The sequence below is a fragment of the Leuresthes tenuis genome, unplaced genomic scaffold, assembly GCF_036924035.1.
Source record: "Leuresthes tenuis unplaced genomic scaffold, fLeuTen1.0.hap1 SCAF_13, whole genome shotgun sequence".
Classification (NCBI taxonomy): domain Eukaryota; kingdom Metazoa; phylum Chordata; class Actinopteri; order Atheriniformes; family Atherinopsidae; genus Leuresthes; species Leuresthes tenuis.
Window position 1 is genome coordinate 7,444,788 of NW_027325367.1, and position 25,576 is coordinate 7,470,363.

General features: G+C 37.7%; 1 protein-coding gene across 1 annotated transcript in view; it reads right to left on the reverse strand.

Annotated features, from left to right (window-relative positions):
• lama2 (laminin, alpha 2) overlaps positions 1 to 25,576 on the reverse strand; it is a 171,376-nt gene that overhangs the window by 93,519 nt on the left and 52,281 nt on the right. The window contains exons 8-18 of the mRNA XM_072362587.1: positions 23,945 to 24,062; positions 21,881 to 22,059; positions 21,703 to 21,802; positions 21,256 to 21,313; positions 20,373 to 20,475; positions 20,013 to 20,153; positions 15,176 to 15,340; positions 5,576 to 5,680; positions 2,140 to 2,351; positions 1,552 to 1,663; positions 977 to 1,090 (exon numbers count right to left, since the gene is read on the reverse strand). Of these exons, the coding sequence (XP_072218688.1) occupies positions 977 to 1,090; positions 1,552 to 1,663; positions 2,140 to 2,351; positions 5,576 to 5,680; positions 15,176 to 15,340; positions 20,013 to 20,153; positions 20,373 to 20,475; positions 21,256 to 21,313; positions 21,703 to 21,802; positions 21,881 to 22,059; positions 23,945 to 24,062 (1,407 nt within the window). The remainder of the gene's footprint in view (positions 1 to 976; positions 1,091 to 1,551; positions 1,664 to 2,139; positions 2,352 to 5,575; positions 5,681 to 15,175; positions 15,341 to 20,012; positions 20,154 to 20,372; positions 20,476 to 21,255; positions 21,314 to 21,702; positions 21,803 to 21,880; positions 22,060 to 23,944; positions 24,063 to 25,576) is intronic.

Consider the following 25,576-nt stretch of genomic DNA (forward strand, 5'->3'; position numbering starts at 1 on the left):
CTGCAGTTGCTTAAATGACCACTAGATGGCGAATTTGAAAGGATTTCATTGACAAAGATGAAATGACAAAATGAAAATCTAAAGTATTTTTTGTCCATATGAGGTGAAGATTTAATTTGTGTAATTCTAGGAATTAAAATTAAAAGCCTTTTACACTGATTGCCCACCTCAAGTCATTCCCGAACAATTGTTGGATTTTTATCCAATAACACATGATTGAGGCCTACAGCTTATCAAGTGACAAAAAGGTGGAATCAAAGACTAATCTTATATATCTGAATTACTCTTCTAATCGGCTAAATTGATAAAAGGTCAAATTTACTTATAGAGTGCATTTAAAAACAACGTTAACCAAAGTGAAGTGAAATGAACTGAACAACAAAAAAAAAAACTAGAAGACAATAATGATTTGCATGGAGTTCAGTACAAAATAATGCATGTATGGAGGGGGAAAACTTTCCATAGGCTTGGGAAGCAATTGGATCCACCTGGATCTCTAAACGTTCTGCTGTTACATGGGTATGAAAGTGAAGACCTGTTTGATAGAATGACCTAAGTCCACTTAAAAAATTAAATTAAAAAATTAATCAGGAAATAAAGGAAATTTATTGTTCAAAACATATAAAAAGAAAGATTTTCCTAATTTACTCATGACTTACCTAAATCTTGATTTATGAGTGGACAAGAATGAAAAATGACAGGATACTTAGAAGAATAATTTGAGTACAAGCCCGGGAGAAGCATGAACAGCTAATTAAAATATTAATATTAATTGTTGACATTATTCTCCAGCTTCAAAACTATATATTTTCATTTCAGTTTTATTGTTTTGTTCTTATAAATTAAAAAATGAGTAGGCCTTCACATGACTCCTTTTACATTTTCTGTTCTCAAAAGAATACATCTGGTACATCTTTGGAAGAAAGTCCATAGAAACACATGATAAACAGGTGATATAACTTATTAATCATCTTACCATGCAGTGTCCTGTGACTTTGTGGCATTGTGTGGCGTGTTCATGGCATCGACAAAGTTCACACACACCATTATACAGATTCCCGTTAACTCGTCGAAAGCCAGGAACACAGGCCTAAAACACACATCTCTGTACAGTTAGAAAGACAGAATGCCAGACAGAGCTGCTGTGGTGTTTGAGTTTGAATTGTCAGTGTGTAACACTATGTATGTTTTTGGGTTTGGTTATGTCTGTATGTAGGCCTGACTTTTTAAGACATAATGCTGTCAAACAAGAAAAACTTCAAATCAGCTGCATTCTGACACTAAACTCTGGCTTGGCATTATGGTTCGCAGTTTATGGTTAACAACAAAATAAGTAATGCTACATATCACACTTAAAAAAAAAAAAAAAGTTAATGAATTTAAAATAAGAAAGTCCATGAGTGATTCTTTAGAGACACTTCACATTTAATTATTTAAAAAAAATATATATATAAATATATATGATTTCAAATATCTGTGATGACATGAGTATTACAATTGGAATTTCTATACCTCTGTCTGTAGATTTGTGTTTTTTTTGTGTTCGTTTACCTCACAGGAAGTTCCAGCATATCCAGGAGGACAAGAACACACTTCTACAGCTGACGCTCTTCTTTCTCCTCTGGCGGTGGGATTTGCTACCTGCATTGAGAATGAGTGGAGTCTGCGCTCAACCCACAAACAGACGCAAAGAAATATTAAGCATTAACTTTTAGCACATAGGTAGAATATCCATCTTTAGAACCTAATATACTTATGTGCATAATTGAGTCAGTTTGGCTGATTAGGCTTTCAGAACTTGCATGCCCTGAGTTCATTCCCTCAGACAGAATTTATTCCCAGGCAGCATTTTACTTCACCCATAGAACAGATTTTGTTTGTTAAAGCAACACAAGGTTAAAGAAGAAGTATTCATGGACTATAATAAAGAGCTGCCCAGGAGTCTCCTTTTCTGGTTGAGTTGTTTTTATTTCATGAAGCTAAAACTAACTTAAAACCATCCATGTGACGTTCATTGTGAAATTAAAAAAAGAAAAAAAGAACTTCATGGTCAAGAAGTCTAAAATTGAGGGTCTTTCAGAAGTGCAATAATACTATCTGTGTGTTATCACACAATGTCCCTCAGGTTATGCTTCTGACCTGTAAACAGCACTGGGTTCTGTGCTGTAGGAGGCCCGCACCATCACACTAGTCACACTGGCCAACACAGTCAAGAAATCTCGCCGACTGATTGGTTGTCCCGTCTCTTTAACCAGGAAGTTCTCTGGAAGGAGAATCATGTGATTGGTGCTGGGTGACGATGGATACACTGGCTGGCCAAACCTTTTGTCAATAATCTTCATCCCGCCTCCCTGGTAGAGAAAAAGAAAAGAGTAACAAACTTTTTTTTTAAACTTCAATTCCAAAAAGACACGTCACATTCTATCATAACTGTTCTCAACAAAAACAGTCAGATTGAATTATGTGTCATTAGGTAATGAGCTGCCGTTCCTATTGACATTTTGAATGGACTAAATGCAAAATTAACTGAGCCCAGGCCCTCTATCTGACTATCTCTTGCTGAGAACAGATCAATGGCATGTAGCAACTAACACAAAGTGACAACAACCGGTGAGGTGGTGGGGGCTATCATGCCAATAAACCATTAAATGAAAACTAATTGGTAGAGATGATGGGGAGAGAGTCACACTGACAGAGAAAGCAGTGGCAGGACACAGAGATGTAGAGATAAAACAAAATGAATGAGTGGCGGTGGAGTACAAAGGAAGACTGACAAGGACAGAGTAACCTCAAAGAAAACAGTATTCCTTAAGTTTCTGAATGAAAGGCTTTCACTGCCTTTCACTTCTACTTATACACTTCAGTTTGTCTTACTATGAGATTTAACTTATTTAACTAAGTAATAGATTGTACATTACTTTTAAGTTCTACATTTTTAATAATAGCAATGTGATTTATACCATAATAATATATAAAAAATCATATATTGAATAATACTAAATTATCGTACTGTTTTCTTTTGTTTTGACTCATCTGAAAATAAAAAAAATAAAAATTTTAATTTTAATTTTTTTGTGGAATAAGAACCAGTGGTCTATATCGACACTATGCTGCCGGTCTTTCTCCTCATAGTCTGTATGTAACATGTTTGTAAACTGGATTTAAGGGGCCTTTTCAGTTTTTTCTTGGCTAATGTAAGGGTGCTAATAAGAGTGTGAGGCACTGAGTATTCAGCTGGTTGCAATCTGCAACCTGACCACCAGATCTCACTTCATTCTACACACTAGACCGTACATGAAATCAAATATTCAATGTCCTTATACTATTTAGAATTACTGTTTGTTTTTCCTGTGAGAAATATAGATCCATGTTTGTACACATACATACAAGTTTGAATAGTTTGACTAATGCACACTACTCCACTAGTTTTGTCCCATCAGATGAAAATTGGCTTAAAGTTGACTCAGAGATAAGACAAATGACAACATTTTACAGGATCCTTTCAAAAACAAAATGTAATGTAACATAATAAAGCAAACATGCAAATGTATTTCATATCTGTTTACAGCACACACCTAGAATCTGAATATTAATTGTCTACTTGTTCAAATAATTTTATTTTATTTTCTAATTTGTTTTAATACTGTATGCATTTTTGGAAGTGCAAAAAATGTGGGTCCCAGCAGAAACATTTCTCTGTTTAAAGCCAAATTAGGAGAACAAAAAGTAAACACATTTCCAGCACAGAACAGTGGTTGGTGTTATTGTTGTGACCAAAATCTTGGTGTCTACATATCTTTTTAACTTTCTGGTTGGGGACTGACAGAACAACATCAGTTGTAAGACACAGAAAACAACAAAGAAATATATGTATATATATCTGTGAAAATACTTATCACCAAAGCACAAGCAGCTCCCTGCACATCACAAAACCATGCAACAAACTATATCACAACTCGATGCAGATATGCAGATAGTAAACAGTGACCAAAAAGAGAGAAAAAACACTAGACAAAGGCTGAAAGAGAGATTGTGAAGAGGAGGAAGGCTGGTTGACATTGTGTAGGTGGTTCATTATTGTCATCATTTGGAGAGGCTTTTTGTTGACAACAAGACCGACACTTGTCCTCCTCTCCTCCTCCTCCTCCCAGTCTGTCGATCTCACTGACATGTCTTTAAATAACACAAGCTAACTGGCCTGTGACTATCCATCTTTCACTTTTCTTCCTTGATCTGCTTTTTTTTGTCAGTCAGTATCCAAACATCCAAAAATTTAGACTGAAAATGATTAACTTTTTGTTATTCTTTAATTGTTTGAGTCAGTTCCTGAGCGTTGCGAACTTTCACATTCTGGCAGCATATTACAGGAGATTCTAGTTCAAATTTCAACTTCTTTAAGTCATCAGTAGATGAAAGTTAAGTGGGTAAAATAAGTGGATAATTTCTACAGCTCTGACACATTGGGCACACTCACACCAAGGTACTTGTGTGCCTGCTTATGTTTGTTTTGTGTGTACCACATGCTAACATGAACAAACACACAGTGTTGTTTAGTGATATGGGAGACTTTAACAGTTATCTAATAGTGTTACTGCTTTGCTTATTGCTGCCATGCATCATATTGCAACCTGCTCATTATAAAGACATACAGAGAGATGGTGGGAGAAATTCCATCTGCATTTTTTATTGCTAAGCTCAGCACTTTTCTGTAAGCTGTAGCTGCTTGTGAGTATATGTGTACATCTGTTAATTTATTTATATACTATTTTATTTAGTGTTCTTCACCAATTAAATGCCATTGGATTGTTGGTAAAGAAAAATAATGCTGAGACACAAATGCATAAATACACAGACCACTTTCTCACGTTATTTGTTTCTCCCCACACCAAAACAAGAGTTGTTAAGCCCTATCAATGCTTCAATCCCTGTCAAGTTGCTGCCTGCTGCTTCAAAAGGAACTCTTCACATCTATCACAAGAGGTGTAATGGATTAGTTCAGGTTCTTTATGGAGATGATGTATGAGCTAGTTATCCAGTGTTCTGTCTATAGTTAAAGGTAGGGAGATTCCTAGTTCGGAAAGCAAACGTGCAATGGTAAAAAACGCAACGCTGTGTATCCAAAACTCCAAAACTCACTTAACCCATCAGAAAAAGTCCACATAAAAAGAAAGAATAATATTTATATCAGTCTAAGTGTTCAAAATCCTTAAAATATTATCATCACTTTACCTTGCACACACACACAGCCCTATCTGATTAGAAACTAAAGTGGTTATATCCTTCTCCGCTCTCTTCATTGCCTCCAAACACAATAGTTTTTACATTTGTTTAATCAAAATCAAGTTGTAAAGATAGCAATTAAGACAATGCTACATCAACAACTCTTTGTTGTTTTTTGTGGGGATGAATAAAGTATGTTTAGGGAAAAAAATACAGCATCTCTCATAGCTCCTCATACAACCCAATGTCAAGGAAACTAAAATGAACAGTTTCAAGTGAATATGTAGTTAAATTCTTTATTAAATATCAGAGCTCTGTGATAGTTGTAACAGAGAACATATGTTTGAGAACTTACCTCAATGATAAGGTCAGGCTCTGAGGTGACTCTAATGGCCATTTGTTCTTGTTGATCTGTAGTATAAGACACAGTGAAGACCACACTCCCTCCGTAGGCTGTCAGCTAAAGAGAGATGGGGCAGTGAAACAAAGCATAAGTAAGAAAGAATTGCTTGCAAAATACTTTTTTCAAAAACATTTTACAGTTTCGACTGACATCACATAAAAGTCAAGTCAGAGTATATTTATGTAATAGAAAAACTGACTTTACACGGAAATGGTCAGCTGTGCACTAGTGCATAAATAGCATTTACGTTTAACGACAACAGCGAGCCAACGCAGATTTAAAAAGGCAAAACCAACAGAAAAGCAGGAAACAAGAAAAACTCCGGGTTTCAAGGCAGTTTTAATGCAATTATGCAGAACATGATGACAACACAAATGCCTGGAAAAAATTAAATAAATGCTATAAATGTAAGTATTTGTCCCGCTGTGGGTACACCCCTTCTACAAAGCAGTTATCAAAACCTAAACTCCAGGTTCAACTGTACCAATTTTCCTAAAACCCATTATTTAAAAATCTAAAAAACCAAAAAGAGAACAGGCGCACATAACAGTCGTCATTGTCTTGTGGTGTGTCTTTGTAGCATTTTTGTTGAGTCCACAGAATGAGCTTGAGCTGGAGAAACGCTGCATCGGCATGATCCTGAAATTTATTATTCTGCTCCAACCTGAACAGTAATGGGTGGGGGAGGGAGACGATAATGCCACCATAAAAACAGGGAGAAGGGGACACTGTGCAAGAGGGGGTGGAGAGCAAAGAAATAGTCCTTGGGAGAGTACGAGAAGAAGTAAAAGGTAGGCATAATGCCTCTATAAACTCCTTCCATTCTACATCATTACTCTCAGATTTTAAACCAGGAGGAGGGAATCACCCATTACGCAGCTGACTGAAAACACACACATGCACTGGAGCAGGACTTGGGTGGATGTTTTATTGTATGACACTTCTTCTCTATCTACCCCCATTAGTTGAAACAGTAAAATCCTAGTTTAAACCCACACTATGCAGTCCACACATATCAATAACTGGTGGTGCTTGAACTGTTCCATTCTCTAATCTCAACTATGGACACTGCCCTTAAACTTAGCTTTTTTTATAGCAAAAAGCAGCATGGTAAGCTATGTATCGACTCATGTATGCCTATTAGATCACACAATTTAGAGGGGATTTCAATTCTGGTACATACTCTCTTTTACAACTAAAACATCCTCTGTGCACTTAGTAGAGAAAGTTGAAAAACAGACCTCTCAGTGCCTCTTACAAACTTCATACTTTGATAAACTAACATAACAGACCTCTGATTGTCTACTGTAATAGCATACTATCAATTTCTTTAACAAAGCCATGAACTTGCTTCAACCTGCATTTACAAATGTTTTATTCCATAACAAGATGAGTATACAGCAGTTTATTGTTTTTTTGTATTAATTTTAAGATTAATGTGAAAGCAAACACTTGCCTTTCTCCATGTCAGAGAAACATTTAACAACATTTGATAAATATAAGTGCATTATTTTTCTCTACCCAACCCCTGGTGGAAATATCTTGCCCTTTACCTGCTTGTCAGTCCACCATGTTGTCCACATATAGAAGCAAAGTTTGGATGTTCATAGAAAGATGGGCCTACATCTTTAAAGAAGAAATACGGTCTGAACAAAATCTCAAACAAATCATATTCAAGGGCATCAACAGTAGTACTCCAGCGGTAAAACGCAAGCAATCTAAAGAGAACTTAATTGGAATTGGGACTAAAACGCTGTCTGGCCTTAAGAAAACCACTTATCAGTGGAAAAAAAAGGCAGCAATTTTCTGGGGAGTATAAAGATTGGATTCTTGACTAATGAAAATAGATCATGTATGATGAGTTCACATTTACCCTGATCTAGTGTGAGGTATGCATCAGGGTGAGAAAGAAGCTGTGTAAGCTGTGACAGTGCATAAGCTTCTCAAAATGTTGTCACAGCGAACACATGCTATAATGAAAGCAAAAGGTGGTCCAACAAAATATTAATACATATCATTTCTATGCTCTGTGTATTTCTTTCCTCTTAATTTGTTCACATGAGCGAGACGTGAGCTGAAAAATAGCAGAAAAAGCTTTTCCTAGATGATTTTCTATCCACTCAGGGCTTCTGAATTTAGCTACATATTTTCTTTCAAGTTATTGACTCTTCTCATAAGACTTGTTTCTCTGATGCCATCCACTAAACCTGGACAATAATCAAAGTCTTTGGCATGGCAACATGAGGACCCAGCTCTACCCTTAGGCAAAGGAAATAAAGAAATACAACACAGGGAACAGAAGAGACCAAAGGAACAGCACAACAGGAGGGAGAAATTTATGTGGAGAGAGAGGGGTAATATGAGCATTGAAAACGAAGGAACAATAAACACTCAGCTGCAACAGACATCAGTCAGATCCCAGTGTGAGCTTGATAAGCCTGTTATTAACTCTATTAATGGCCAGATGAAGAAGACATAATCCTCACTGTTAAAACCCTAATCAAGAACCTCACTCAATCTTCATTAAAAAGAAACCTCTTTGTCACAGCTATGAGTGTCATCTTGTACAATTATACGGCTTACTTTAACACTGTGTTGTGGGAGGAACTACAAAGAAAAGTAATCTTATATCACAACAGGAATGGGCTCTGTCAAAATTGAGAAAATTCTGAAATAAACATGTTGACAATCTAGTTTTTATTATCCTCTGCAGCAGCTGTATGTAAAAAAAATAAGATATAACACTCACTGACCTTAAATCAGAAAAAAATAAAACAGCTAAATACAGAGGATAGATTCAGAAAAAAAATCTTTTTTTTCTTTGCAACTATTGACCATTTCAAGTGAAAAGAAAGTGGACAAAGAGAGGGGGGAACACAGACACAATGTGGAATAAACAAGGGTGAAGCTGTGATATTGAATTGGCTGCTTATGGTAAGGAGTGGGTTTGACATGGAGTGAGCAGAGGCGTGAAAATGAGTCACTACCAACCTCAGTCCTCCTCCAGGGTTCTCAACAGAGCCCTGATGTAATATGACTTTCCCATAACTTAAATAACCAAGTCATAGCTTTTTAATGACCTGCAAGTGTTAGTCAATCCTAATATTAGTGCTGCTGTTATTCTTAAAAGGTCAGATTCTTTCTTCAGCTGGACAGCTGAAAAGAGACTTTTGTAGAAAGAAAACTCTCTGCTGTCAGCAGCATATAAACATTCATAAAGTAATCCCTCTAATCATATCTTTAGAAGTGAGTACTGATGCAGTTCTCTGCAGAGAGACAGCCCTCTGCTGGGATTTTCTTTGTTTTCTTTTAATTTGTTGTGCTTAGGATGCTTTTGAGCTGCAACATGTGGAAAGGGGACTCAGTCAATGACAACATACGGGTGTGAAGACTAAGACAACAGAATGAGTTTAAATCACTGTCACAAACACACACACGCTCTGTAGACGGAAAGCAGATTTAACACAAAATCCACAGACAAAGCAGCTTTGATACAATTGATCATTTATGTGCTATTTCTCCTGGTTTTACTTTGTTCTGGATGCTCTCACTTCCATATTCCATTCTGCTGTTATGCTGCATTCAAAGGTAACTGAAAACTCTGATTTTACAATCTCCAACTAAGAAGTTGTGTTTTCTTGTCTGTAATGCAGATGAATTTTCTGCAAAAGGCAGCTTACATAGACATCCCACATTGGAGACACACTGAAGGTAGCATACACAGCAGAAAAGGAGAAGAAAGGGCCAAGTTTGAAAGTCTGCATTTTACAAGCCATAATGTCCAAATACGCCTTTATGCCTCTAAACTAGCAAAGGTTAATGCATTAACTAAGGTTAATGCAGCAATGTGACCTGCAGAGAGGCTTGATTAAGTCTAAAATGTTACGTCTTCTTATGGGCGCTTCAGTTGATCAGCATGTAGAGCACAAGCCCTTCTTACTTTTACAACTATTTTCTGCCAACTTCTGGATCACAAAATTAGATTATAGCAACTGATGCTCTTCTCAGGAGAAAGTGTGGGAGGATGAGGAGGGGGACACTGGATACCATCCTTCAGGGAATCAAAACCAGATTTGTCAAAAAAAAAGAAAAGAAAACTCCCCCAAAAATGACGCACACATATAGGCAGACACAACAACCCACAGAAGAAAGAAAGAACAACAAAGAAATATAAAGCCACCCACACACACCTGGGTTGTGTTTCTGATGCCTGTGGTTGTTTACAATTGGTATTACAGACTGTTATTTCTAGCAGTAGGGCTAGATTGGTTCCAGATGGATCAATAGAGGAATACTGAACAACATCTAACAAACTGATGTATGTGCATGAGTTAAACATATATTATGTGTTGAAGGGGAAGGGGGAAAACAGGTATTTCCAAGTAAAAAGCCAAATTACAAATGCATTCATCTAGCGATAGCATCAGTGGAAAATCATAATGACCCTTCTTGACTGTAAGCTCTTACTTTTAGAATATCATTTTCCTAGTGGAAAACAAAACCCAAAGCAGTTTTAGAAGATAAAAACAACAACACATTTGCTTCCATAAGCATTTGCTGTCTTTGCTGATTTGAGGTTCTTTGTATGATCACTTGCAGTTTCCCAGGACTGAGAGAGTGTTTTGGCAGCTGTGGGGCAGGTCCTTCTTTCACTTCGAAGAGGTGAAGGTACATGTTTTAGACTCAGTGTCACCGGAACAACCCAGAGCCTAAAGGTCTTCCTTTGTAGTTTGCAGTATGTTTTGGTTAGAGGTCATTCTGGTACGAACGCTGTGTCAGTGATGGCAGATAAGAATGACGTGGATTGGTTATCCATCACTGGCTGTTTGACGCTCTCTGCATGGGGTTTGGCCAAAGATGAAGCTTTGGTTATAGGTGGTCACAAGCTGTCTTTCTACTTTTCTGCCTTAAGAAGATGGGGCTGACAGATGGATGTGAGCTGATAATGCTCTTGATTAGACTCAAACTTGTGTATATATACATAAGATACTTCAAGATCCCAGGAGCTTTTTTTTCACAAAATAGCTCATAGTAAATTTCGGAGGAAGTCTCTCATCCTTCAACAACAGTACATCTGAATGGACTTTTAATCCCTTTTTCAAAGTAAGTATTTTCATCACAACTGGAACTGTCAGTGAAACAAGCATAAAGGGACTTGTTCAGAAAGAAGCAAGTGAACAGTAATTGGTCAAACACATGACCAAAGCAAGTGCCGTTAAAAAAATCCCAGCGTAAAAACCAGTAAAATGTTGACAACTCCTAATGTCAGCTGTAAAAAATTAAATAAAATCTTGAGAAATGGACAGAATGCTGTGGTTTTGCTTATATGCAAGAGGAAATACAATGGGATTATGGCTGGTCTATAAAGCTACATGTAGACTATTTTGTCAATTGTTTGTGTCCATAGGTGTTTTGAGTATAAACAGAAAGAAAGCCTTTGAAAGTATGTACTACTCAGGGGAGGTCCCCAGTTCCCAGAACCCTCAGGGCATCCCTAGAACCTTTTGATTTACATACGCATATACATAGACATACTGTTACACATGCAGTCATTTTCATGCATGCACTAACACCATTAACATCAGCCAAATCTTGGATCTGAGTATTCTTGAGAACGTTACTTTGACAGGTCCTCAGGTACATTGTTGCAACAGCCTCCCCCATGAGAACAAAGCACTCTCAGATTAAAAAAACTACTTGAGGAACAGAGCAAACAGGCAAAAATGTTGACCCAGCTTCTACATTTTCATTGAACATCTGCAGGCTGTGCCTGAACGAGCCCACACACGGGGACCCCCCACATTTTAAGATCCACTGCCTCATTCCCTAAGCCAGACACCACAGGTTTCATGTCTATGCCCTGATGGGTCTCAGCTGTTTTGTCAGAAAAAGAAGGACCTACTGTATAATGCTAGCTAGTCTTTATGTGTTGACTGATCTGCATGGGTAAATAAAAGGACCGGAATTATTTGATTAGGGTTAGAGAATACAGATTAGATTAAATCTACTATTTTTTTGTACATAAACTACAACAACTAACTTTTACTTCCATGAAGTTTTTCATACCGTGTTTGCATTGTGTGCCACTTGAAGGAAGCTCAATTGTTGCACTTTCAAGTGGCTGTGTGCAGAACTATGACATGATAATTATTACTGCTGGCAGCAAAAGAGATGGTTAGAGGAACTGTAACTCAGTATGCATAACTCATCTAGGAAGATGACTAAGAGTAGCTCACTCATTTCCTTCCACTCTCTTAGAGCCAATCAATTAATGTTCATCAGCCCAACGGTTCACTGGCTTTTGAAAGTCAACTACAGAAGCTTGTGTATCAAGCTTGATATGGCAAGATGGTATCTTTTATTCAATAAATTCTGTGTAGATGTATCTTTGAGGCTGAAATCACACATGAACAACCATTATAGTTATTGTTGAGACAGTATTAAGTAGGAATTTAGGTTATTAATCATCAATCAATTAATCATATTTGAATATACAAAACACAAAACTTTTATCTTTTATCTTTATATAACTTTTATCTTTAATCAGTTCAATATTTATGTTAAAATTCGACTATTTGACTGTGCATTGGATGTGTGAAGGCATATAATTAAAACTCATAACAATTTCAAACAGGAAGGATGACCTCAAATTCTTTTTAAAAAAATCCATCACACTGATCAGCCTAGATTTAGTCGGAAAAAAAGGTGTTCTCAGTCGAAGTCCATTGATTCCAACACATGCTTTTAACTAGATTAAGACTGAGATCAGATTTATTGTCATGTAGATACAGGAAATACACAAATGTACTCCCGCGCATATAACCCATCCAGGTTGGCACCTGTTGAACACACACATGGACGCGCACAGGGTCACACACGCATGGAGACAGATGCCATACACTGGAGTGGTGGGCAGCCATTCACAGTGCCAAGGGAGCATGGGGTGCCTTGCTTAAGGGCACCTCGGCCATGGCAAAGAGGTGGACTGCCAACCCTCCAGCTGTAAATTCACCAATCTTTTGAGTGGTGAGAGTGGGAATCGTACCACCAACATTCAGGTTATTGGACGACCCACTCTAACCACTGAGCAGACGACATATGGACAACAGGATATGGGTATGCCATATACAGTTGACATACCTATATCCTTTTATGTAAAAAGCCGTTTCAAACCAAACCCTACAAGATCAAACATATACAATGTAATAACAACATGAACAATGGTGCGGAGTATGGTGTACACTCAAGTGTTAAAATGGTATCTTTCTCATAAGTTACAGCACAACAGCTTCCTCAAAGCTGATTTCTTTCATGACAACCGAGAGGTGACAACCTCTAAAATGAAGGTGAAATAAGAGCCTTTCTCCAAACAAATTTCTTCTCACTACTGTTCTTTATAACTTTGTATCAAAATCTTTTTGTGTTTTGTTTTGGGTTTAGTACAGCATCCACATATCAGATGAGAAATGGTTACAGAGAGTGTGGAAAACAGTAAAAGCTAGAGAAGGCGTTAGGAGAAAATGTATCATAAACTGATTTGTGTGTTTCAACACATTAGGTTTCTTTCATCATCTGTCAGCAGAAGATGTTTTTCCTCTCTCCAAGTTCATCCATCATCCCTTTATCTTCCAGGTTTAATCTTCCAAAACTGTGTTTTTCTTTCTGTCCATCTTTGTCGTTTTCTTTCCAAATGATGAGCATTTCTTGTCTGCAAAGCTTCCATCCGTCGTGACCGTGACTGTGTTCGTAAATAACGTTATATGGTGCATACAAGGAGGATAGACTTCAACAGCCTTTGAAAGCTAAAATACGGTTGTGGAAGATTCTGCATTTAATTTCACCTCAAATATGTTTAAAAAATACTTGATTTCATGATTCAGAAGCAACAATCAGACCTTCAGCCAGGGGGACTTAAGGAATTTAATTTTGAACCACCACATTTACCCACCTCTGAGCAAATTCTGTCCGCTTGGATCAATTACAAGCTTTGAAAGAGCTACCAAATGGAATTATAAACAACGAATGTTACCAAAACATGCAGAACACTTCTTTCAAATGATGTTGCATTGTTATAGATGCAACATCCTGAGGTTGTTTTTGGCTCCTCACTCTGAACTCCACTTATGCTCCCTTTACTGCCAAATAAACCAAAAACTCTGGATGAATTTTCCCTTAACTGAGCACTCTTTAATGATGATAATGACCATCCTTGTGAGAGAGCAGTTCCTGGGCCATCACGGGCGATAAAACACCCAATGAGCATCGGTGGAACATGCTTCTGGACCAATGAGCATCAACAGAGCGGGATAACGGGCCAATGAGCATCCGTGGCATTAATGATTCAGGAGGTCATGCAAGCGGTGCAGAGCATTATCGTATACACATTTATGCTCTTATACATCCACTGCTAGCTTGTTATTACAAGCACAGCCTGTCACTTCCAATGATACACACTAACATGACAGAACCTTGTGTGTGTGTGTGTGCGTGTGAACGAGCCACATCAAGTCAAAGAGCATCTATCTCAGTAACACGATCAGAGACTGAAGCAAAGAATTGCTTTTTCATACAGTACTCGCGCGCTGCTTCTAGCAATCACACACACACACATACATGCATGCATACACACACACACACACTGACATACAGAGTAATTTGTTTGTTTCCCATGTTTGGAGGCATGCGGTTCTGCTCCGCTGTCCCTAATGCCTCCAAAACACATCATTATCTGACTTATATAGACCTGGGAGTCTGCGTGAGTGTTTCTGTGTGTGGGTATTTGTTTGGTGTGTGCATGCGAGTGAGCGCTAAGAGAAAAACAGTTGATTATCGAGTTCAACAGGCGAAACACTGTTTACCCCGAGAGACACAAAGCTAGTGAGAAAGATAGAGAAAGAGGGAGACAAGAAAGCTAGGGGGAAGTAGAGGGAGATGATTTAGGAACAGGGAGGTGAAAAATGGCAGTCCTGGAGAGCCAGAGTGAGCGTTAGAGGAACAGGCCGATGAAAAGAAGCAGGGATGGGGGGGATAGTTAGAGGGAGGGAGGGCTAGAGGTTTAGACAAAGAAATGAGATGACAAGCCAGGCCTGCAGGGTGCAAACTAATGAAATTCAGTGGTAGAATCCTCTAAGCTACAACATGCAGACAAACATCACAGTCAGTCTGTTGTTGTTGTAGTAGGGCAACAACTCGACTTCAGAAACGTGTACTGCAGCTATTTACCAGCTGGAGTGATAAAGTCTAATCGTGGCCACAGAAAACCGAGAGAAGAAGGGCTAAGAGGGAGGTGAACATCCCAGCGGGACACATTCTCACCAGACATCCACCCATGGGGATATATTTCAGATCATAAACTGAATGCGTTTATGTAATTCAGGCCTATCCCAATGATGCAGCATCATGTGAGCATGTACATATTTGACTTCACTGTTTTTATTACACTGTAAAATGGTAAGACAATGTAATTATAATAGATCAGAATATCTCATGCAACTTTAGGCAAAAAAACTATACTGTGTTCAGGAATACTATGACTGTGTGCCTGTAACCAACCTTGTTTCCCAAATATAGTTCTGGTGCGTTCCAGTAGTAGGTGGGGCCAAGATCTTTCACAACATCTAAGTGTCTGACGCTTAGATATGGAGGTGTCTGTCTATGCACAGACCACACCCTCCCTCCTGTGTCTCCAACCAGATGCCAGCCTGTGAGTGTGGTCTCCTAAAAATATAATAAGACAAAATAAATTAAAAAAAACAAGTCAATTCCTTCTTTTCTTAGTTTTGCATTGTCTGAGGACAGCACCACAATCACTTAAGGTGCAAACATACAGTTTCAGGTTATTCTCAAATTCAACACATTGTACCTTTAGCAACCTTCAGCAGTTCTGTGACAATGACAACAGGATACAATAAAAACAATAACTATTGAAAAAAAATAAAAAATAAAAACAGTCTAGCGTAAAAAAACAAAACATTCCACCTCAAATCTCATCCATGGCCAAAGATATGCAAGCTCAAGGTAGTCATTAGTTGTTTTTTTTTATGAAAGGGAAAGTGTGACTAATTGTTTTGGATAGGGGCATAAGCAGAGTTTTGAAAATTATTCTATTGGTGTGCAGTAGTGCATGAGTGCTTGGAGACAGGGAGAAGCGGCTCATCTTTTTGTAGATATAACTTAAAAGTGTTTTATAACAAAAATAGATGCCATTACAATAATTTACTATTGCCAAATGCCAAGTTCTGTTTTCTGTTTTTGTATTTATGGGGATTTGGAGGAATTAAAAAGTAATAAAAAGTATCCAAAGTAGCTGATATTACCCTACTAACATCAAATTGCTGGTAAGTACCATAAAATAACATTTAACTTACAGCTATCCCACGGTCAAACTGTGCAATCCAATTTGCATTAATTAGGTTTTTAATTATAGTAGATTCTATGTGAACTGCAACAGGCCGTGTTTTTTTACAGTGCAGAAATGACTGTCTGACAGGGAGGGCTTTAACAAAATGAATATATTTAGAATTTCATACAGAGTTGACCCTCATGCTTAAAAGCAGACAACTTGCTTGTTTTTTGGAGATCAGTTGCATTTGACTGACAACTACCCTATTTAAGCATGTCACGTCCAAGGTAGTCAGGCTGTTTAATCTCTCGAGCTTAATTATAATGTCCAGCTGATGGTTATGATAGTCTTGAATGTTCAAATAGATTTGTTTATTTACTGCCAGAGGTCCTTTTGTTCCAAGTCAGTACCTACAGAATTTCTTTGTGCAGTCTGTCAGTCTCAAAAAGCACTTGATCAGTCAATACTGGTGAAGCCAAGCTCCTTTATTAGTCCATCAAAACACACAAAAAACAAATAAATAAAAAATCTGCTTGCAAAAAAACAAATTTTTAACTTCAGATCCAATGCTTTACATAAACCTAAACATAAATTTACCTAATTGTTGCAGTTTTCCCAATAAAACCAGAGTGCTATGAAAATGTCAATAATATGAAATATTTATGTACATTTGTTGTTGTGGAGTCGATGCAGTATGAACACTTTCAAAATTCTGAGTTGTTTTAAATCAGAAGTTGTTTAAAACATATGTAAAAGTCTAAAAGTTCTTAACAGTTTTGTACATCTGTCACATGTCAGCCAGGAAGTCTTACATCTGACATCTTGAAAACCGTTTTTTCTCTTAACTCCTATAGGATGGCATGCGTGTGTGTGAAGCAGGGCCAGACGTACGTGCACGTGTCGCTGCAATTAACCTAACCTTGGTTTCCCCTTTTAAGCACACTCACAGGCACTCACACACAAACACACAGACACTATCGGTGTCTAAATCAGAGCTGTCATCCTGTCAGCCTCTCCTCTCCCTTCCCCTCCCACCTCACCTGTCAGTCAAAAACTGTTTTCCTCTTGCTTCCCCTTTCTACTCTCTTTCTTGCTTCTTGTCTGGACTCTGCCCTTTTCTAGTCATCTCCTCCTCTCTTTTTCCTTACAACTCTTTCCATTTCATTTCTATTCCTCTTCTTGCCTCTAACCTGAACTTTATCATCCTCATCATATATTTTGTAATAATAGACTTTGTTTTTAGACTTAATACACCACAAATACTGATATAACTTTAATGAGCTGAAAGGTCTGGGCCAAGTTCACATTATTTTGCATGTTGTGTTAGATTTGATCTGCTCCGTTTAGGAAACTGGTGCACCAGTGACGAGGAGAGGCAAATTTCTTTCTGATTTGAAAAATTCTTTGGGAAGTCAGCAAAGTGAGTCTTTTTCAGTCAAGTCTCTGTAATAAATGGAGTCCTGCTTTCAGAATGTTTAACACACTCTTGTTTAACAGGAGTTAAAGTACTATGCTTGATGTCAGAGTAAGTCAAAGCGCTTGTGGATAAACTGTAGTAAGCAAATTTGCTGCCAACTGGAAAAGGGACAAGTTTGCCCACAGGGCTTTCAATCAGAAAAGCTTTTTTAAATCTAACATAAGGAAAGTGTTTCTTTTTAACCAAAGAAAACATCCCAAATCTAGTAGTTGTGTACAATAACTTAACCAAGTACAAATGCAGTCACTTAGAACTGCCTCTGCCAGCTGCCTTTAAAATTTATAGCCAGAGGGAGTCTTCCATGTCACACAGGGTGATGGTATGACAATCATGGGATTGGCAGGGAAATGGCTGGTGGACGAATGGCCCATGCATGTAGCAAACAGCCATTAAATTGCAAAAACCTTACCAAACAGCAACTGAAAACTGTAAATTAAAAATAAATCAAGTCAGCAAAAGCAATGATTACAAACAGAAGTCGAACTGGTGTATTTCTGTTGTATGTGCGTTGACACATCCATCTAAGCTAAGCAAGCTAAGTCATCTAAGCTAAGCCTCTGCAAGAAGCTTAGTGCTTCTTTTTTTCAATCAATAGGTGTTCTTCCATCACAAGACCTGGTTGACTAATTAAATTTGAAACTTGCTGCAGGTTGCTAAAACCCCTCTGTGACTTTGATTTATTCAACCAACTCTAGTTATTTTTAGTTCAAACCTTAGCTACTAGATAAACAACAGACAAAAAAGTTGCCAATATTGACCCACAAGAGCAGGATCTAGTTGTCTTCTGTGTGAGTAACTTGCAGTCAAACAGCAGGCAGGCCCATGGCCCAGCCTTTGTGTCATCAGCCTGACGGAGGAAGTGGAGCAACAGATGTTCTGCCACTTCCTTCTGTCCTAGTGACCATCATTCATGTAAATATACTCCGCTCAAAGCACATACATTGTTTTTAATTTAAAGAATGGTGATTTAAGGAAAAAACTAACAAATAAATCATTTTTTTAAAAATCACAAAAAAGTCAATCTTAATAGGCTGCAATTAAGTCTGAATTTTATGCTTGTTTCACTGTCCAACAGATAAAGAAACATATGAGACTAAGAGCAGCTTTAGTAAGCTGTATTAAGCTCTATTAAGATACAGTTTATGTGAACACAAAGAGCAGAAGAGACGTTAGCTACATTCCACTGGAAATAATTGACAACTGTAGTGCCACCATGTTATACTACCGCTAACATAATTAAAATGCTAACAGGCTATATAGCTTTACAAAGACTGTAACCATGTTAGAAAAGTTTCTTTTTCACAATATTCTTTTCCTGTAAGAACCGGTTCCCATTGAGTGAAGTTATCACAAACAAAGCTTGATTTTATCCAATCATGACTTGTGATCGGAGAACATGCACAGATTGAAAAAACGGTTACTTATATTCTGCACTGGATTGCTTACTCAATGTGAAACATCCAAGGATTTTTTTTTTAAATACTGACCATTTGCATCTACCTTGATTGAAAGAAATAGCTCAGTCATAAAGGGCTACATCAGAATTTAGTGTTTATTTGAAACTTTGTAGCAAGTTGACAACATGAAAGGTCCTACCTGGTTTGTGACTTTGTTTCTCTTTTTTTCTCCAAAATTGACAATATCAGCAGCATGAACACATTTTACAGAAATAAGTGTAAACACATTGTATAAGACAAGTGTGTCACCTGGCTCAGTTTGGGACAGAGGGTGGCACTGATTACTTTGGAAGCTTTTATAGCTCAGACTGCACCAATTATAAATAAAGTCATTATCAAATATGGTGCAATATTACAAGATCTCCAAATTTTCCTGATACTAAATACTGATGATAATGATTCTGGATTTGTCCAAGTGACCAACAATTGCAGGGTCCAATACATGCAATCTGTCCTTAGTTGCAAATGTACCTCTCTATTATGTAGAGTAAAAAAAAAAGTTAATTGGTGTACTGTCTGGGGACATCTTGTCTATATTTGATCAATAAACGAACCTGTCTTATGCCTCTTCTGAATAGCAGACCATCCCCAAAAGCAGGACTACATAAAATGAGAATGTTTCAGCACATCTACAATGAAATACCCTGATAGCTTATTTTGTTTTGGGTTGTGAGACGTTCAAGTCTGTAAATGTAAAAAAATGTCAAGGTTATTTAATATTGGACGGAAAATTCTTTCTGTAAAGATTTGCCAAAGTTTGAGTATAACACAAAAGATGTGAATAAACTTCTTCACCCTTATGAGCATATCTGAAAATTGCAGCAATTCCACTTGATCAAATCCATCTTGTACAGATGTTTTTTCAAATGCAAGAACCATAATGGGTGAGCACACAATTGAGCTGAGCAGTTTAAGTCACAAAATCATCCTCCAGTTCCTTGAGTAAAAACAAATGCAACATGAATGTAAAGCACTGAATTTGTTGTCTGCTATAAGCTGCTGTAACATAAAAGACATTGATGCTTACATCAGTCTTTCTGTAACATCAATAAAGACATTACCAGTATTTGATTAAACATCATCATCAGATTGTTAGAGTGTGAGAATTCATACATTCTGATAGGTCCATGTGGAGGCAGAGCACTGACTGGAGACACCCATGCAGGAGCACTTTTCACAGCCACGTCCGTTGTCACGTTGCAGATTGTAAAATCCAAGTTTGCAACGGTCGCAGTTCTCACCCTCAACATTTTCCTGCATGTGAGAAAGATAGAGGAAAGACAAAGAGGGAAAGGAGGAGACCGAAAGTTTATGAGCTGCCTTCAAACTGATGTTATGAGCACAAGGCATGTTATTGCAGTGTTAATGTGCTGCAAATAATGATGACAAGGCTAGAAAGGTTAACACAAAGTACTTGTCACTATTTGTCTGCACACAGTTTAAGCGTGTGTGTGACCATGTGGAAGTCTGTACCTTGCATATGCATGGTGTTATACATGGGTCACTGTTGGTGCTTCCCTCCACACTGCAATTACAGCGCTGACAGGAAGGGTAGCCTTTATAACCGACAGCACACCTGGAAATAAATGACTAAAATTTAACAGCAATAATAAAGAGAACCGCAAAAGCTAATCTTGTCAATTCTCGTAATAACCTCAACATCTGTCTTGGCAAAAGATCCTCTACTTTGCTAAATACAGCTCATTTTGATGATGTGTATACATACTCCCAAGTAGAAATAAACAAAAGCTATCTCCTTCATTTACTATTACATGGCATATAAGTAGTAACATTAAGGACAGATGATGCTAGTGGCCTGGTCTGATGACAGATCATTATAGACTTTAGAGGAAAAGTTGAATCTTTGAGATGTGACTGTTCAGACAGAATAGATAAAACTGGAAAAGGGAATTCAAATTAATGCAATCAGAATAAATAATACATCAAGCATTTACACACCTAACAAATCAATATGAAGTTTTTGACATTTTTTCAGAATTTAGTTAGTTAACTGTAAGATGTTTCTTCAGGATCAGTGGTTTTATTTGGGTCTGCTAAAGATTAAAGTATGTAAAAGATGTTATTAAAGAATTTGGATCCAATTTGCAGTTAAAGAAACACAGCAGCAAATCAACAAATAAAACACCATGATGCACATCTGTACCATGGTCATTTATAAAGTGGTTTTTGTATCTAGTGTCAGCTACTGGTGTGATAATATCATCAAAGGTCTTAATGGAAACTTTCTGACGATATAAAAACACTAATTGGAACAGACAACAGCTGAAAGGTTGAGCTCACCTGTCACTATGTGTCTGTCTCTTTCAGTATGCGTGTGCGTATGCGTGTCTCTCACCTGTCACATCGCAGACCCCCAAAACCCTCCTTACACCAGCATGACCCTGCTGGCTGGCCTGTCAATCACACACACACACACACATTTTAAAGGACAGTGCGAGAAAAGAGAGTACGAACATCTTTGAGGTGGCTGCACTGAAAATAACTCCAGTTATATGACACAAAAACAGACAAAAGAGTAAAACTACCTCATAATATAAATAGTAAAGTTCTGTCAAAGATATTTTTCAACAACAGAAGCTGCTGGACTTCAATAACTCCCATAGGAAATCAAGCTAGTATGATTAAATGTAATGTTGAAAATACAGAAGTACCACTAAAAATTTAATAAGAAAGGGACACGCATCTGTGTGTAAGTGTGTCTACTGAGGAGCTAAAATCATACAAATCTAGAAAGAGCTAGGTTGACAGACATAAAGGAATAAAGTATAAAAGGTGTGCGTACTGGCAGTAGCTTGGCTTGAATCTGCAACACAAGTTGGGCTGACAGAACCATGTGGGTCACATGTGCAGGGGATGCAGGGGTTCTCCTCATCAGCACTTACCTGGAGAGGTGAAGAAAGAAGATCATTTGAACAGGACGCGTTCTTGTTGAAATACAGATGAATGTACATTTGACATACCCCTGTGTATCTGTAGTATCCAGAAATGCAGGTCTGACAGTTAATTCCGGCTGTGTTGTCACGGCAGCCAATACAGACTCCACCCCCTCTGTATTGACCATTAATGTCCAGGCTGAGTGAAAGGTCAGCTACTGTCTGATTAAAGTAGCACTCCTCTGACTTACCATGGCAGTTACACTCTGAAAACACACGCACAAAAAAAGTGCTGAGCTGAAGTACTCTTTAAGCAGAATTTGTCAAGTCTCACAAACTCAGACAATCTACTATACAGTATCATATACAGCCAGACGGCTGCACTTCTCTAATCCTTTTAGTTTTTCTGCTCTGAAGTTGAGAAAAACATCCTATTCTACTTTAGACAGTGCTGCAAGGTTCTCTCATTACGCTTGGTGTCCTATCTCCAGGGTTCCAAAACAAAAAAGGAAAGCAAATAAAGAAAAAGCTCTTCCTATTCTCTCAGCTATGTCATGTCATTTATTTGTATGCAGTTTGCCACATTTAATAAAGTTATCTGAAATTCATATGTTAGATGAATGAATTGTAATAAAAAATTCTGACAAAGCCTGAAAGTGAACTTTAAGTCAAGGAAAATTCTCCCACTCAAACAGTGCAGACAGTTCGGGCCACAGGGATAATCTTTTATTTGGACCAAGATTTCATATTTCATTTTGTGGTTTTTACACCTATGCTTGATCTAGTACCAAGAAGTTTCTGGGGAGATATGTCCATGTGACTACCAATGTTTTGTGACCAAGCTTACTTATCTGGATTAATACAAGCTGAAACAACTATGAAAGATTTGACTTCCCTTCAAAGTTACAGCACAATTGCAACGATCTTACAAGCTGGCATAGATGGTCCTCCACCTATTGCTACCTTGCACAGACAGTGCTCACAGATTTTTTTGGTGGAATAAAAGCAGTGGGCATCTAAAATCTAGTCTGGCTTTTAAGGCAATCTGCTTCAAGGCATTGCTGATCATAAATACTAACTGTAGGGCTGTGTGCTGCTGTTGGGTTTCCCCCCCTCGGCTGTACAAGACCAACTTGTGGACAATAAGGTCTTTACTGAATGTGTCGTTTGATAGTGGGGTTTTTACTATCTCTTCACATTCCCAAAATGTTTTTAGCTACCTATAGTAATCTTGTTCAGTTCACAAATTTGCAACAATTAAGTGTAAAGCTCAACCACCAAATCAAATAATAAAAAAAATGGGGACTGAGTTTATCATCAATATTGCAGCCTGTGAATATAGTTACTACTTTTTACTACAGTACTGAGCCGTGTCCCATCAAAGTCTGTGAATGTTGTTGAGAAATCTACACATGATCACTGAACAGAGGCTGTATGGATGAGTTTAACACAGAACGCAAAGACATTCCCACAGCTAATATATGCAAAACTGGGTCACACCAAACGGGTCAGAGTAAAATACCCACCTTCAATTTGGGGGTGATCTTTATCATTAACTGTTCGTTAATAAGGCACTCTGGTCCTACTCAGAAAGGTGTGTATCTATCAAGGCTTGCCCTTTATATGTTGTGTTTGTCAGGGCCTCTTTTCAGGCGTGTCGGGTCAATGTCAAGGCAGCAGAGGCTGTCATCAGGCATCCATGAGTACAGAGCCATTCAGAAGGTGTAGCTTGTCGAAATAAAATGAAGATTACATGTTGTAACCTCGGTTTTATGATCACAGCCTCTAACCTCATCCCTTTACTGCTACATTATTGATCAAGGTTAATGGATGCAAAAGGTGACTTTCAATGGCTTTATACACTAGCAAAGACTGATTCAGACTACCCGGTAAGAATGTAAATTTTACTTCACCGCTGCACAGGTTTGTAGAGTACATTGAGCGAAGCTATAGGAATTGAACTGCACATGCTTATTATGAAATAGTTTGTGAGAGCATTTGAAGTACAATAAACATGAGCACTTGAAGCACCATATAAACTCTGAAGGAACATTTCCATTTCCATTCAGAGAATGTGTTGTAGATGAGCTCATGTACCTAAGCTTACAAATAGATGAGTGATATTCAAGTATAGAATGTTTTTATGCTTACTCTCACAGACATGTCGTGTGAGGAAGGTTCCGGCCATCCATGGCTGCTGGTTGTATCCTGGGCAACAGTGATCACAGCTCTCTCCGCATGTGTTGTGTTCACATTCGCAGCTAAACTTCTACAAACACAGAGATTCACACAAAAGCATTAGAAAAATGCAAATGTTTCACAGATTTGTCAACTGCACAGCTGTGACTGTGTTTGAATATATGGATGTTATGATGACTGGATGCTGATTGCAGGGAGAGTGCTAAACATGGTAACAATTAGAGTGGAGGACAGATATGAAATCCACTTTAGTCACTTCCTCACCACAGTCTGTTGAGATCCTGGTAATGAAAAACAAGTATTATGTTAAGTTGCCTTGTTTGCTTTTTTGGTTGAGAGTTTCTGATCCTTTGCATCTACAACCACACCTAAATGTAGTAGGTTACCATTTATGTTTGTAACTATTTGGTCATGATATTTCTATATAACTGGGATACATGTAAGGTCAACTTACGTGTGTTTTTAGTTGTTATCGCATGATTTACAATTTTACAATTATATTCCTGTGCTTTAATTGCACTCATATGCTATACCATAAAAATCCTGTGTGTCATGTATGGATCATATATTGCATTAGTTCAAATCATGTGATGATGAAATATTTGTGCGTATGAACCATGGGTGATGCTTCAGGATAGTCTTCCAGAGGTCAACCGAGTTCAACTGAGTTCAATCTACAACACACAATGCCTGATTCAAACTAGTTTATAGATGTATCTCTTTGTATGATTATCGTCAAGGTCTCACACTCTGAATTTGCAGATGTGTCTCCATATCTAAACATTAGACACGCTCTGAACTTTCTATGCAACCTTTTGTTTTGTAAAACTCTTCCCCTTTTCTTATCTTTGCATAAAACCAGGCTGCAGGGAGGGAGTCGGAGATTGCTGTAGGTTGCTTAGACACATACACCTGTGGCTGAAGCAGCGACGGCTCTCCCCTTTTGCAAAAGCTGAACTTAATATTGATCTCTTGTGTGGTTCTTTCTGTTTAAGGTGGGACTTTGTTAATAAGGAACAAAACCCTATCAACGTTATTTTCAAAATAGCTAGTATATATAAATAAAGATGACTGAACTTGACTTATAATGGTGTCGTGCTGTAGTGGCCGAAGCAGGCTGAGATGTTTGAAATTATCTACTGCTTCATATTAATGTTTTGAAATAAAACAAGCATAGTTATTATATCAATAAATAGGTACGTGAAATTATTTATTTGTGTGCTATAATGTGGCATAAGAACATTTACATAAATCTGGAAATACAGGGCTTCAAACAGCTAATTACCAATGTCCAGTATTAAAAGCAGATGGAACAATTTTAAGAATAGGGTCGTTGTCAAGAAAGAGTATGAGGAGAATTTTCACATGTCCAGAGCCTCACTTCTGTCTTTGAGTGTGCTCCTTCACATTAAAGGTAAATTAATGACAAATATACTTCTCTTGTCTTTGGAAGTGTCCTTAATCTAGACATTGGTGCCGCCTACTATCCCGTCATGATTATGTCAGTGTTTGAAAGAATTTCTGCATTCTTGTCTGGACCAAGATGGGGTTTTTAATAAGAAAACACAAAAAAAAAACACTAGT